The 13,264-nt window shown below is 34.4% G+C and overlaps 1 protein-coding gene across 2 annotated transcripts in view; it reads left to right on the top strand.

Moving 5' to 3' along the window:
* The window catches only part of LOC132153158 (dual specificity calcium/calmodulin-dependent 3',5'-cyclic nucleotide phosphodiesterase 1A-like), a 72,407-nt gene that overhangs the window by 48,092 nt on the left and 11,051 nt on the right, over window positions 1-13,264 (top strand). For both annotated transcript variants that reach the window (XM_059562464.1, XM_059562465.1), the window contains 6 exons: window positions 1,342-1,455; window positions 4,254-4,436; window positions 6,531-6,597; window positions 6,697-6,813; window positions 10,644-10,784; window positions 10,988-11,088. In XM_059562464.1, coding sequence (XP_059418447.1) covers window positions 1,342-1,455; window positions 4,254-4,436; window positions 6,531-6,597; window positions 6,697-6,813; window positions 10,644-10,784; window positions 10,988-11,088 — 723 coding nt within the window. The remainder of the gene's footprint in view (window positions 1-1,341; window positions 1,456-4,253; window positions 4,437-6,530; window positions 6,598-6,696; window positions 6,814-10,643; window positions 10,785-10,987; window positions 11,089-13,264) is intronic.

Here is a 13,264-nt window from a genome sequence, read left to right as displayed (position 1 = left end):
CACCAATGCAATGCACATGTGTTTTCAACAGCTTTGGATTGTGGTTGAAACAGATGAATCTTGAGATATTTTGATCCCAATTAGCTGTATTTAGTGTAGTCTGGTTTTAATGTGTTTCATATAATTTGGTGTTCTTGTGCTTGTAAATCTACTTGTAATCTGTCTGTTCTGAATGTTCTTCAATACATCTTAGATTGTATTCTGCAGAAGACATAAAGGTGAGGCTGAGTATATGATGACACAGTTTTTTTTATTTTTGGCTGAAATATCCCTGTAATATCAAGCTATTATTTTAGGTATCAGAGGCAAATGTGTCCCATAGTGAATATGTAAAGAAGAACTCCACACCAAAGGCAACACCACGATCAGAGTTGTCTTGTGATCATGTCTGTTGATCAGTTAGGGAGCTCAGCGCCACGGGTCTGTGCGTGACTTGGGACCTGATCTTCTGGTTACAAGCATGTTTCTGACAGCTCCTCCTTAAGACTCAACATCAGATCTTAGCTTGGACTGATTATGGACAAAAAACTCGGAAAAGTCCTTGAAACAGATGATAGCACATTCTTCGTTTTATATCTGGTGCATGTGAGTGTGAAATTGCAGCCCTGGATCATTCCTTAAAAAAAAATAGTGCTTCTTCTTTAATTTCTTTGTTAACATTTTACTGTTTTGAGACTGTTTTGAGAGAATCATTGGAAACAAAATTTATACATGATGATTAAGATTTGGTGGAGTCACGTTATGTTTTTATTTGTATCATGGTCTTCTGTCTTATTGTGAGAGATTAACTGAGTATAGAGTTTTGGCTCATGAGATGTGATGATTAAGATGCTGCTAAACTGTTATCTTGTATTTTACATGTTTAACGCTCTTTGTTATTCTGTAGGTGTGGAATTGGTAGTGTCTGTCTTATTTATCCATTTTGTTTCTTTTATAAAACAGATTGCGTTCTGTGTCATGGAAAGATATCTCTTTGTGTGTGATTATTGTAGGCTTTCAAGGAATAATTTACACAACAATGAAAATTTTATCGTCATTACACACCCTTGTGTCATTCCAAACCCGCATGACTTCCTTTCATAGCCGCTCTTTTCAATGAAAATAATTGATGATTTAGGGTTCGAAGCCAAACTCTGAATATCTCTGTTTGTGTTTCACAGAAGAAAGAAAATAATACATGTTTGGGGAGATATGAGGTTGAATAAATGATGTAAAAATGTGAACTATTTCTGTAACTGACAGTAGAATGTCAAAGAATAACATCAGTGCTTTCAGATCAGATGTGGAATTTTCCTGAATTCCCTCACAATGAGACTGTTGCTGTTGGTTTCCCTCCTTCAGATTGAGATGTTTGGTGAAGCAACTGGACAAGGGGGAGGTGAATGTCGCTGATCTGAGGAAAAACATTGAATATGCTGCATCGGTTTTGGAAGCCGTGTACATCGACGAAACTAGGTAAGTGAACGCTTGGCTTTCTACAGTCTCACATGGTTGCCAACTTCAAGTGAAAAAGAAGTTACACTCTTCTGTTCTTCAGACAATATATGCCATTTGAGTTTTGTTTTAACCGCTGATGGTGTCGTGGAGCAAATGCTGGTCTTCTCAATGTAGTAAATGAAGTTCAAGAAGCAGAGTTCCAGATGTCAAAATAAAAAACAAAGCTGAGTTGACAGTGACCGCATTTGAGTCTTTGTCGCATTTGATTGTTGTCTTTTGTCCAACATCCATTCTTATCAGTAGCTCAGTCTTACTCCACTAGTTTTGTTACTCTCATTTGTACCCCTCCTGGTATAGTTTTCTAATTGTGGACTGCTGCTAGTTTGAACCATTCTCCTAATACTGTGTGCATTCTTCCCCTTGGACACAGGTGTCTTCATAGGCTGTTTATCAAACTTGTTTGTGCCATCCCCGACATATTCTTGGAAGTCTCCCAAAGTTTACTGGTTCACTCAAGTTCATTGGCGCTGTCCAATGGGGAGCACCTACACGTGCCCAAGATCAACAAGCTTGTTTGCTTTGCGGCCCCTTTAAATACAAGATAAGCATTCAATCTACGTCAGAGCATCCAGGAATCTTTCTACAGCATTGTTGGCAGGGCGGCCAGAATGATTTTTGACACTCTCGCCGGTGGCGAGTCAACAGATTTTGGAAGAAGAATAATAATACGTTTATGTAGCATTTCAGTAAGTTGGATTTCTCAAGCCAATATGAAATCTGCTTTTAACATCTATATTTCTTTTGTTTTACATTTTAATCTGTTATTTTATTCATGAATGCATTCTCAGTTGTTTGAGAGTGAAATGCTAAAAATATGATACAAATGGCATCCTATATTAATTTAAGGTGTCAGTTCTGCCTTACGAAGCTGATCTATTCTAGTTTTGTTGTTTTTAACATTTATTTCCTCCCATTTAAGGATGCGCCTAGTTTTCTTCTAGATGACCATAGCTGCTTGATTCTCTCTCTTTCTGTGTTTTTTTTACTTTCATTGAGACCATGGGAAAGGTGCAACATGTGTAAATGCTATGAGTGCTCTCTCCCTGAGGCATTATTAATCTGGTCCACCCTTCTGTTGTTCAAGCATTCTCATCTCTATCTCCTGCAGTTAACAGGAGATGTTTCGCATTCGTTTTAAGAGTGTTGATGTTTAGCACGGAAGTCAGCCGCACAGTTCTTCCCATGTGCGTCCCATGGGTCCTCGATCCTAATTAACCGAGACCTAGAGCTCTGATGCTCTGTTGTGCTTCAGACTGACGTGTACAGAGCGCTAGCGTTGTCCCACTAGAGCCCTGACAGCCTCTTGTTTGATGGGCTTGTGTTTAGACAGACTTGGCTATGGCTAATTACGTTTTCCTAATGACAGGCACAGGATGTATTTCCATGGTTGCAGCTTTGAGCAATTTTAGCTTGTTACTGGAACTCTGTGAATATTTGTTATGATAACATGTCGCATTTCCTGCGCCGATCGGGCTTCCTATGTAAGACTGAGCAATAACTGTCGCTATTCTTTCTGTCGTGTTCATTTCTCAGAAAAGCTTATTTATTTAATCTTATGCTGGTTGTTTTAGGTACTTTAGTGTTGAATACGGGCTTTCTCTCCAATTGAGAGAAGGCAGGATGAGTCACGGCTCTATGAGAAAATGAGTAAGTGGCTGTGGAGACGTTTTCTTGCTTTCTGTCTGCACATACTCGTAAACAGCACCTTCAGTTCAGAACATCACACAGGTGTGGTACTACATTTGGGTTTATTGGTCAAATGTAACGAAAATAAGTAGATTTGACCAAAACTGGAAAGATATTTTATACTAAATAATGTAAATTATTGCATATTTTAAGACCGTCATATATTTTATTTTTACTAATTCTCATAAACTTACAACCATGATTTGCAATTTTTTTAATAATGTAAATTTTATATATATATATATATATATATATATATATATACTGTATATATATAATTTTTTATTAGTAATTATTATTTATTAGAATATTAAAGTGATGAGAATATTTCCCATCTCTCTCTCTTTCTCTCGCTCACTTACTCTCTCTGATATTTATCATTAATAAAGCATATTTTAGGGCTATTAAGATTTATTTTATTTTATTTAATGGTGTAAAAAAACCTAATTACTGTAATCTTATATATATATATATATATACAATTCATTAATTAATTTTCTTCTTTATTTAGTATTTGAAGTCTATTATATTAATGAAAATATTTTTCACATATTTCAAAACATATTTTTAGATTTTAGATTTTTTTTTTATTTTGATGGTTTGTCACATTCAGGGTTCACATAAAAATGGGCTTTATTTTCTATAAGGAATATACATACATACATACATATTTTATTCATATATTTTTTTGGACTTATAGGTGTGAAATATGACTGGGTTTTGGGAGACTCATCCTATTAAAACCTACATGTGGAGCCAAAAATGTAACCCCTAAATACTGTATTCTTAATCTTTCCACATCAGTTATTGCACATTCCAGCGATTTTAACACCAACCGATGACATTTGAATGTAGGCTGCAGCCTCCTATGGGTTTTCCAGCTCTGTAGTTCTGATTTCTACATTTAAAACAGAAAAAAAGCAATCAAATAACTAGATTGCGCACTCTTCAACTGCACATACTAACATATAATGTTTGTGTTGGTACAGGTCATGCTGTAGTCCCTTCACAGCAGCTGCTGTAGGCTCTTTGTAGTAATGCCCTCTGTGAAAATACTTGTTGTTCTCCAGGCGGCTTCTGGACACAGAGGATGAGCTCAGTGATATCCAGGCAGACTCTGTGCCCATGGAGGTGCGAGATTGGCTGGCCTCCACCTTCACCAGGAAGATGGGAGTGGTGCGCAGACGGCCGGAAGAGAAGCCCCGATTTCGCAGCATCGTTCACGCCGTTCAGGCTGGGATCTTTGTTGAACGGTATCTATTCTGTTGTTCTTTAAGAACTGGTATGTTCACCATAATCAGAAATGATTTATAATTATGTTCAACATTACCAAAGTGATTCTGAATTATTAATTTAATAATAAATGGATTGTTATTTTATGCTAAGTTAATCATTCTCAGTAACAATTTACCCTTAAATCTCATGATAATATTTATTGAAGGGTTCTGATATAGTTCACCCAAAAGTTCACCATGTAAAGCCAGCTAAAAAAGCCAGCTTTGCATGTACTCTTCACAGAATGCATTTCCCCAAACTTAGTGAACAAATTAATCTAATATGGCAGACGAACTGAAAAAAATGTCAATATACTTATATTGCATTAAGTGCTGAAAAGTATAAATAAAGTAAATTTTATTTAAGATGCATCCTTTTTTATATTGTTATATATATATTAAATCATACAGACAGTCCCACTTCACAGACCTGCCCGTTTTTTCCTGCTAACTGGGAAAATGTCTACCAAGATTACTGACACATAAGACATACTTAAGGGCTTGTTCTGCATAATCTTTTCCAGTAACTGAAAATGAATGTCTCCAGCCATTTCATTTGCATTGCAGCCGTCCTCTCTGTGACATATACCCTCACGTCTGAGTAATATGCACAAACCGCCTCCCTCTTACATGGGCAGAGCTCCTCATTTCCATGGAAACTCATTAAGAATGTCATAGACACCTGTTGAGCTTGCGGTGCTGATGCATGTTAGGGGCTCAAATAATGCTACAAGACATCCAAATTATCCAAAATATCTGTTAGACTGAGGTATAAAAGTGTAAACAAGCTGTTCAGAGATATGTGCCTAAACTTTATTAATTATAATATGATTACTTTCACAGTGGCAAGAAAATGGATATGAAAATTAGTGGCATAAATATAATATTATCTTACTTTTATTTTATTTTGTCAAACAAGATGGACAGATTTATTTTCCCACTAGAATGATGCCACTTCCTGGTGGATGATGTCATTAATGAATTTATTGTTATAAAAAGGATATAAAAAAAAGGCTAATGCTAGACGACATATCATAATGACTAGGATATTTATTTAAAATTCTCGTTCACTTAATTGTGTTGTGATCAAATAAAACTATTTAATATGATTTCAGTCTTTAGCATTTGTGAGTTTGTTATTTTACTTTATATATTAAGATGGAATGGAGACATGAAAATGTTCTGCATAGTGTGAACCTGTTCATTTTCCATTATTGGGATTTATTCGCGAGAGCCAAGTTAAGAAGTACACTTGAACTGAATTTGATCATTATGTACTATTATGTACTATTATTTTGGAATCTGGACAGTGTGAAGTAAAATGACATTTTAAGTACTTTTCCATCTTCATTAAAAAAGGAACGTTTTAGGGTTATGTCCTGCTTATTCTTTGCTCTGATTCCTCCTTAAATGTACTTGCGACTACAGGGGAATACAGTTATGTGAAGGAATAGTTGTATTCAATTTTAATTGATTGCTGCTGTCAAAATCCAAAAAGTCCAGCGTTGTTTCTGCAGTTGTATCCTGTACCCTGTCCTCTTTGTCTCTTAAACACTTCTGTTAAGCACTATTTTAACTCTAGAACTTAGTAAAAGCCTCCTGATTGTGATGAACAATTTAATGGTTTTATATAATGTCACTTACAGTGTAATCTTAAAGGGTTCATGAGTTTCACTTAACTAAAACGTAAAAATCATAATGTAGACGTCATAAACAGTTTATATTTTAGTTTATATTTTAAATTAAAAAGTTTCTCACCATTTTAATCACTTTTAGTCTGTATTGGTTAATTTAACATAGTGTGACAGATAATTTGCATGCTTAAAAGAACAATCAGCATGCTTTTTAAAGTAGCTGTAAATGGAGTATATAGAAGAACCAAAGGACATCAGCTTTCAAGAAAATATTTAGTGTCATTTCAGTATTCATTTTGACGTGATTTATGAATTTATGCAAATTCAGCATTAAATTGTGACTGGTTCACAAAAAATCTGTACTGAAATGTACCTTGTTAAAAATAAGCTGTCATCCATGGTCATAGAAAAAAAAACATATGATGGTTTGTGTTCGCAGAATGTACAGAAGAACATCCAATATGGCAGGGTTGAACTATCCATCATCTGTAATTACAGCTCTAAAGGTACAGATAATCTTTACAGTAGATTATAAAATGGCTTTAGTTTGTTTCCTTAAAGTTTTATGTCCGCCACCAGCTCGTAAGTGTCTTCCTCTTTTTCAGGATGTTGATAAATGGTCATTTGATGTCTTCAAGCTTCAAGAGGCGAGTAGTGAACACGCTCTGAAGTTCCTGGTGTATGAACTGCTCACCAGATACGACTTGATCAGCCGCTTCAGGGTATAAGAGACTGCAAAAACAGATTTAATTGAAAATGAAATCTTTTATTTACCTAACCACATATCATTTAAACCCTTACATTTATTGGTCCCATTTTTTATTCAGTTACAATGAATAAGGACTGATGCTTTCAAGTTTCAAAAAGAATCATAACAAAAAATATAAATGTATCCTATTACTTATGCACTTTATTCAAAGTCTTCTGAAAGCATAAAATAACTTTGTGTGAGAAAAGACTGAAATGTAAATCATTGTCAGTGTCATTCACTGGTAATCACTGAATCAGTTCAGGATCATTGCATTGAATCAGTTCAGTATTAAGGCGTTCTCTATAACTGATTCAGTCTGATTCAATGAATCGGTCTTGTTCACCAGATCAAATTATTAATTAAAAAGATCCGTCTCAAATAATGATTCATTCATAAATCATTTAAGATGGTGCCCAGGGTCTCAAGATTTGCTGTGAATAAAAACTTAAATTATAATCCGCTACATTAACTAAAAGTTTTTTTTGTCATTTAAAAGGCTTTAGGAATATTCATAATAAGATTTTAGAATATAAAGCATGAGTTAAAATAACTAGTTTTATAATATGTTTATGGTTCTTTTGCTTCATTTTTGAAGGCTGAAAGCTTCAGTCTCATTCTTTGTGACTGCACAGAAAAGAGTAACACGCTCATCAAATAATCTTTCTGTTTGCATTCAATCGAAGAAAGAAACTCATACAGGTTTGAAACTGCATGAAAAAGTGTTATATGAGTTGTTATTTGAGCTATTTCTATAATATATTATGATTTCAACCTTTTGGAATCACACTTTTTTTCTTAACCAAAGTTTTAAGTTGAGTTGACATTGTCTCCGAAGCATGCATGTTTTTTTTCTCTCCCTGTAACAGGACATTTATATGTGATCTACATCTGATATGAGTAGTCACCATTGTTTCAGGTCTCATGACTTCTTAACCTGTTCACAAGCACGGTGATGACAGACTCTAAACTCACACACACAGTGCCTCATGATTACAAAATACATGCAAGCATGGCCGTAGCCAGGCTTTGAAAATAAGTGAGGTCCAGGGAGTTTCCATAATAATCCTCTTATTATAGAATTGTGCTATAATAACCCCTATAAATACAACTAATTATATACACTAACACTTGAAAAGAGACAGAAATGTAGATGTTTTTGGAGGGATCATAATTTTTAAATCATACCCTATTTATTGCATCAAAGTTTGTTAATACTATATTTATGGGGTGGATAATCTTATCAGTTATTTATTATTCATGCAAACATACTGCCCACCAAATGTGTTATTTTCGGATAGTCAAGATTACAAAAGACAATACCTGACAGTCAGCTGCAGTGGCGTAGAAGGTCAAACGTGTGTCATACATATTTTGATGTGATTGACCCGGGATCGAATCCAAAAAAATTTCTCCCTTTTCAAATTTCAAATCACATCAGAAAAGCATTTATTTTAAATGAAAATTAAGTAAATAATCAAAAAGTTAAGTGTAGGTGTAGGGAGGGCTTTATTGTCCCAATAAGGTGGCATCCATTACATTTACACTTACTAAGTTATTATTGCACACTGTTTTATAATGTACTACAATACTGAGGTGCAGATAATTGCCACTGTTTGCAGTAAGTAGTATAAATAGCAGAAAATCCTGCTATTTTAACATAGTATAAATAGAATTGGCACTTAGTGTAATATCACAAAAAAATGCTGCTATTTGCACTGTGTACAGTGTAAATAGTCGCTGCCTTTTTTGATTAATGCCAGACTAATGCCGGCGATGCAATGTTCCCAGATGTTGCTATTAAAATAACCAAAAACCTATAAATAAATAAAATAAAATAAAAACGAATAAACCTAAATTATTTCACATATTTTGGAAATTAGATAAGATAAAGTTATCGCTGAACCTAAACCGCAACTTCCTACTTTATTAACTTTCTAAAGTGTTAAATTTAGTAAAAGTGAAAAACAAGTAAAAAATATATAATAGCTGGATCTGGCAACGCGGAGGCTGCATCCCACGCTCTTGCTCACAACTCTCTGAAGACTTGTTCACTTCGGAAGTGTCTCGCAGCGATTATTTTCATACCATGGACGCTAAACATTCAGAATTATACATGCAGACATTCATATGAGTTGTCTAGCAGCAAATTAGTCAATCAGAGAACAAATTATATTTTTGAACATGAAAAATTTACCGAAGTCCGGACCTCTGTGACCTTATAGCTGGCTAAGGCCATGCATGCAAGTAATGCATATTAGCTGTGTTTGGGTTTAGGTGGTCAGATATGGAGTCCCTGCGCTTCATTACACATGGATATTATGCTCCTGCAAATGGGTACCTCACAGTTCGGTCGTCTGTAACATGGTTCATTAATCTGTTGTGGCAGGAAACTTAAGGCCCTTAGACTGCATCCTGAAAGCACATTTATTAACACAGTGGTTTGTTTTTTGATTATGTTGATGGATCTTAAACCAACTTTTGCAAAAAAAAAAAAAAAACATTTTTTTTTATATTTAGATTTATTTTTTATTATTATTATTATTTTTTTTTTGTAATTATAGTGTTTTATTTTTTTGTAATTTTAAGTAACATTTTACATTTTACATACTTAATTTTAAGTAGCTTTTTTTTTTAGTAAGTTAGTAAGCGATGACATGTAACTAAGTATAGTGTCCCATGATTAGAAATTTGTGCCCTTGTGCCCTTCATCTAATATTTTGCTTTACATCTGTTTTTAAATTATATTTAGTTTTAATTAGAGAAAAAAAAAATGTTTATGATTTATATTCTTCGTTTTAGTTAAAAATATCAGTATATTTTATACAGTGTTCCTTCCACCTTGTTTGAAGAATATAAATGGTAGGGTGCAAAAATTCTCACTGAAACATGACAAAGAAAAAAAATACATGAAAACATGAAAAATAACATTAAAGCTTGTTTTTGCCTTAAGGTAATAAAAAAAGTAATTGTGAGAGAAAGTCTTAAATAAATGTTAACTATCTAAATAATTAAAGCAATTTTACAATAAAGATTGTGAAATATTAGGTTGCAGTTGCAGTCACAATTACAATGAATTAAGATAAATAAAAAATGTATTCTAAGAATTAAATTTGCAGTTTTTGTGTTCAAGACTCAGATCATCTGATTCAACTGAGTTACAACTAATGCATTAGATGCAATTGATTGACTGACTGAGTGAAACACAAGTTATTTTGTACAGTCATGTCTGACTCGAGATATGAATAAAGCTGTAAATTATTTGCGTACACCTGATACGTTAGCTGATACTTAAATCAGTGTAGTTACTATCTAGTTAATCTGACAACATGTACACTACTCATCAGTTTGGGGTCTGTAAATTTTTTTTATTGTTTTAAAAAAAGACAAAGACTGCATTTATTTGATTAAAAAATTGTAATAACAATAACATTGTGATTAATTATTACAATTTAAAATAACTGTATTCTATATGAATGTATTTTAAAATGTAATTTATTCCTGTGTTGCAAAGCTGAATTTTCAGCATCATTACTTCAGTCTTTAGTATCACACGGTCCTTCAGAGACCATTTCAATATGCTGATTTGCTCCTCAAGAAACTAATCGAATAATGTTTAATAATGTGTAATATTACTTTTAGAAAACTTTTGAGTTTTTTTTTATGAATCCTTGCTGAATAAAGGTATTGGTTTCTAAAAAAAAATAATAATAATACAATTCTTACTCACACTTTTGAATGGTAGTGTAGTTGAAGTTTTGTTGTACTCTAGTACTCTAACTGTGATTGTTGTTCTTTGTGCAGATACCAGTGTCCTCCCTGCTGTCATTTGTGGAAGCTCTGGAAATAGGCTACAGCAAGCACAGAAACCCCTACCACAATTTGATCCATGCTGCTGATGTCACACAGACGGCACACTATCTGATGCTACACACTGGCATTATGGTGAGTTAACACTCAGTGAATTGTGCATGCATGTCTTGCACAGACAAACAAATATGACATCTGTTTGTAATCAATACGAGCAGAACGCTTGATGTCTTAACTTGCAGGTTAATATGCACAGCTGTTGAAATTGGTTTTGATAATGCTGAATCATGGCAATGACGATTATTTGGGTAACAGCTGTCTGGTTTGCTCTCCCACAGCACTGGCTCTCTGAACTGGAAATATTGGCCATGGTGTTTGCTGCTGCAATCCACGACTTTGAACACACTGGAACGACCAATAACTTCCACATTCAGACCAGGTGTGTGGTGACCATAAGAAGCAGCCAGTGGTTTCAATGAAGTGTCCAAATTTAAATTAAACTGAATACCCAAAATCAGCCAAAAATTAAAGTTTGCTGAAAATTTTATCACCGTCAGGTCATCCAGCATGTAAATGAGTTTATATCTTCACAGGAACAGGTTTGGAGAAATTTAGCATCACATCACTCGCTCACCAATGGATCCTCTGCAGTGAATGGGTGCCGTCAGAATGAGAGTCCAAACAGGACACCTTAATGATGGATTTGTTTCTTACAAACACACAGCTTTTCATTTAGCAAGATGTTAACTGATGGACTGGAGTGGTGAGGATTACTTGTGAATTATTGTGATGTTTTTATCAGCTGTTTGCACTTTCATTCTGACGGCACCCATTCACTGCAGAGGATTCATTTGTGAGCAATGCTAAATGCTAAATTTTTCACAATCTGTTTTGATGAAGAAACAAAGTCAGCTACGGTTTGGATGGCCTGAGGGTGAGAAGATTTTCAGCAAATTATTTTTTTTTGGTGAACTTTTCTTTTAATGATGGACAGACAAAGCATTTTTGTATGAAGGCACCTGGTATATGAAGTATATGTCCCGTGCTATATGAAGAAGGCCAGCTGGAGCTTTGCGCTGTGATGTTGGCTGCTCTTCTTCTTTCACAAACTGTAGTGATGGTGCTTACTGTTTGCAGTGGCCAAGGAGATGCTCTCCAATACTGCCTATAGCGGCCATCACCATCCCTTTTGGGCAGCAGCTCAGGATGTGTCTACTAATATATATTTTTAGTATTTATACAAATAAAACTTTATGGCATGTATCAAAATTTGTAAATTATTTATTATTAATATTTGTATCCTTTAATATTTAGTGGATTTTTTTTAAGCAAGCTTGTTGCAATCCATTTGCATTATTACCTTCTCTGTGAAGGAAATGTGATGCTCGCTTAGAATTTGGTCATATGAAGTTATATTAAAAACATAATGATGCTACATACCATATTCAACAGTGTTTGCATCAGGAGCATGTCTGTGATGCATTAACATGCTGCCTACATAGGCAGCTTACTAGTTTTGGAGAGCCTAGTGTGAAAGCCAAAGACAGTGTGTGTGTGTGTGTGTGTGTGTGTGTGTGTGTGTGTGTGTGTGTAGTAGAGAGAGGTAATACACAGTCATTATTCTGAGAAGTGCATCGCAGCATTAGCTTTTGCTGCAGACAGAAACTGATGTGAAGGACAGTACTCCAAAAATACAGTGATTTTGGAGGAGCGCTCAATCATCAATGTTATGGGAGACTTGTGTGATGGGAAAAATGGAGCCATTTCTCTTGATATCTCTGATTGCCGCTGATGTTCCACCTCAGCTTGTAGTTCTTTAACTCCTTGCGAGAATAAAAAGTAAAAGTCCATATCTTTTTTTTAAACAATAACATTTTTTTTAACAATATGCAGCAAGTTCTTCATATTAGCATAAGGTTTCTGTGTTCTTCAAAACTCCAGCACAAAGATTTGCTAATGAAGTAGTGAATAAAATAAAATATTTTTAATTCCACAGGCCTTTGTTCTTGCATGGGACACAAAATAATTGTCCAATCTGCTTATTTTCATTCAAAAAAAAAAAAATGGTGAAAAGGGCTGTTAAGCTTCAGAGTTACAAACACAGCATTCATATATTTAAGCTGGTGTGACAAAATGTGCCATTGGCATTAATTGAAACCTAGCCCCAATTATTTTCATTACCAACGTTAATGAAACGTATAATTTTTTAATCTGTACAAGTGCAGCTGAGATCACAAAATCTTGAAATAAATTTAAAAACACCTCTTGTAGATCTGTCATGCAAAGTTTTACATCAGTGATGCCAAATTACTTCTTGTGCGTCACATGACTAGTTACAACTTGACAGGTTTTAACAACTGAGGGCAATATTTTCAGCCAAAATGACTTTAAAAAAACAGATGCAATACGGATAAACAAATGATAAAGCTTGGCTTATTGAATATCAGATCCCTTTCTGTGAAAACACTTTTTGTAAATAATATGATCACTGATCATAATATAGATGTGCTGTGTTTGACAGAAACCTGGCTAAAACCTGATGATTACATTATTTTAAATGAGTCCACCCCCGAACATTACTGTTATAAACATGAGCCCCGTCTAAAAGGCAAAGG

This window comes from Carassius carassius, chromosome 11 (genome assembly GCF_963082965.1).
Source record: "Carassius carassius chromosome 11, fCarCar2.1, whole genome shotgun sequence".
Classification (NCBI taxonomy): domain Eukaryota; kingdom Metazoa; phylum Chordata; class Actinopteri; order Cypriniformes; family Cyprinidae; genus Carassius; species Carassius carassius.
Note: the sequence above shows the minus strand (reverse complement) of the source record. Positions and strands in the feature narration are given on the sequence as shown.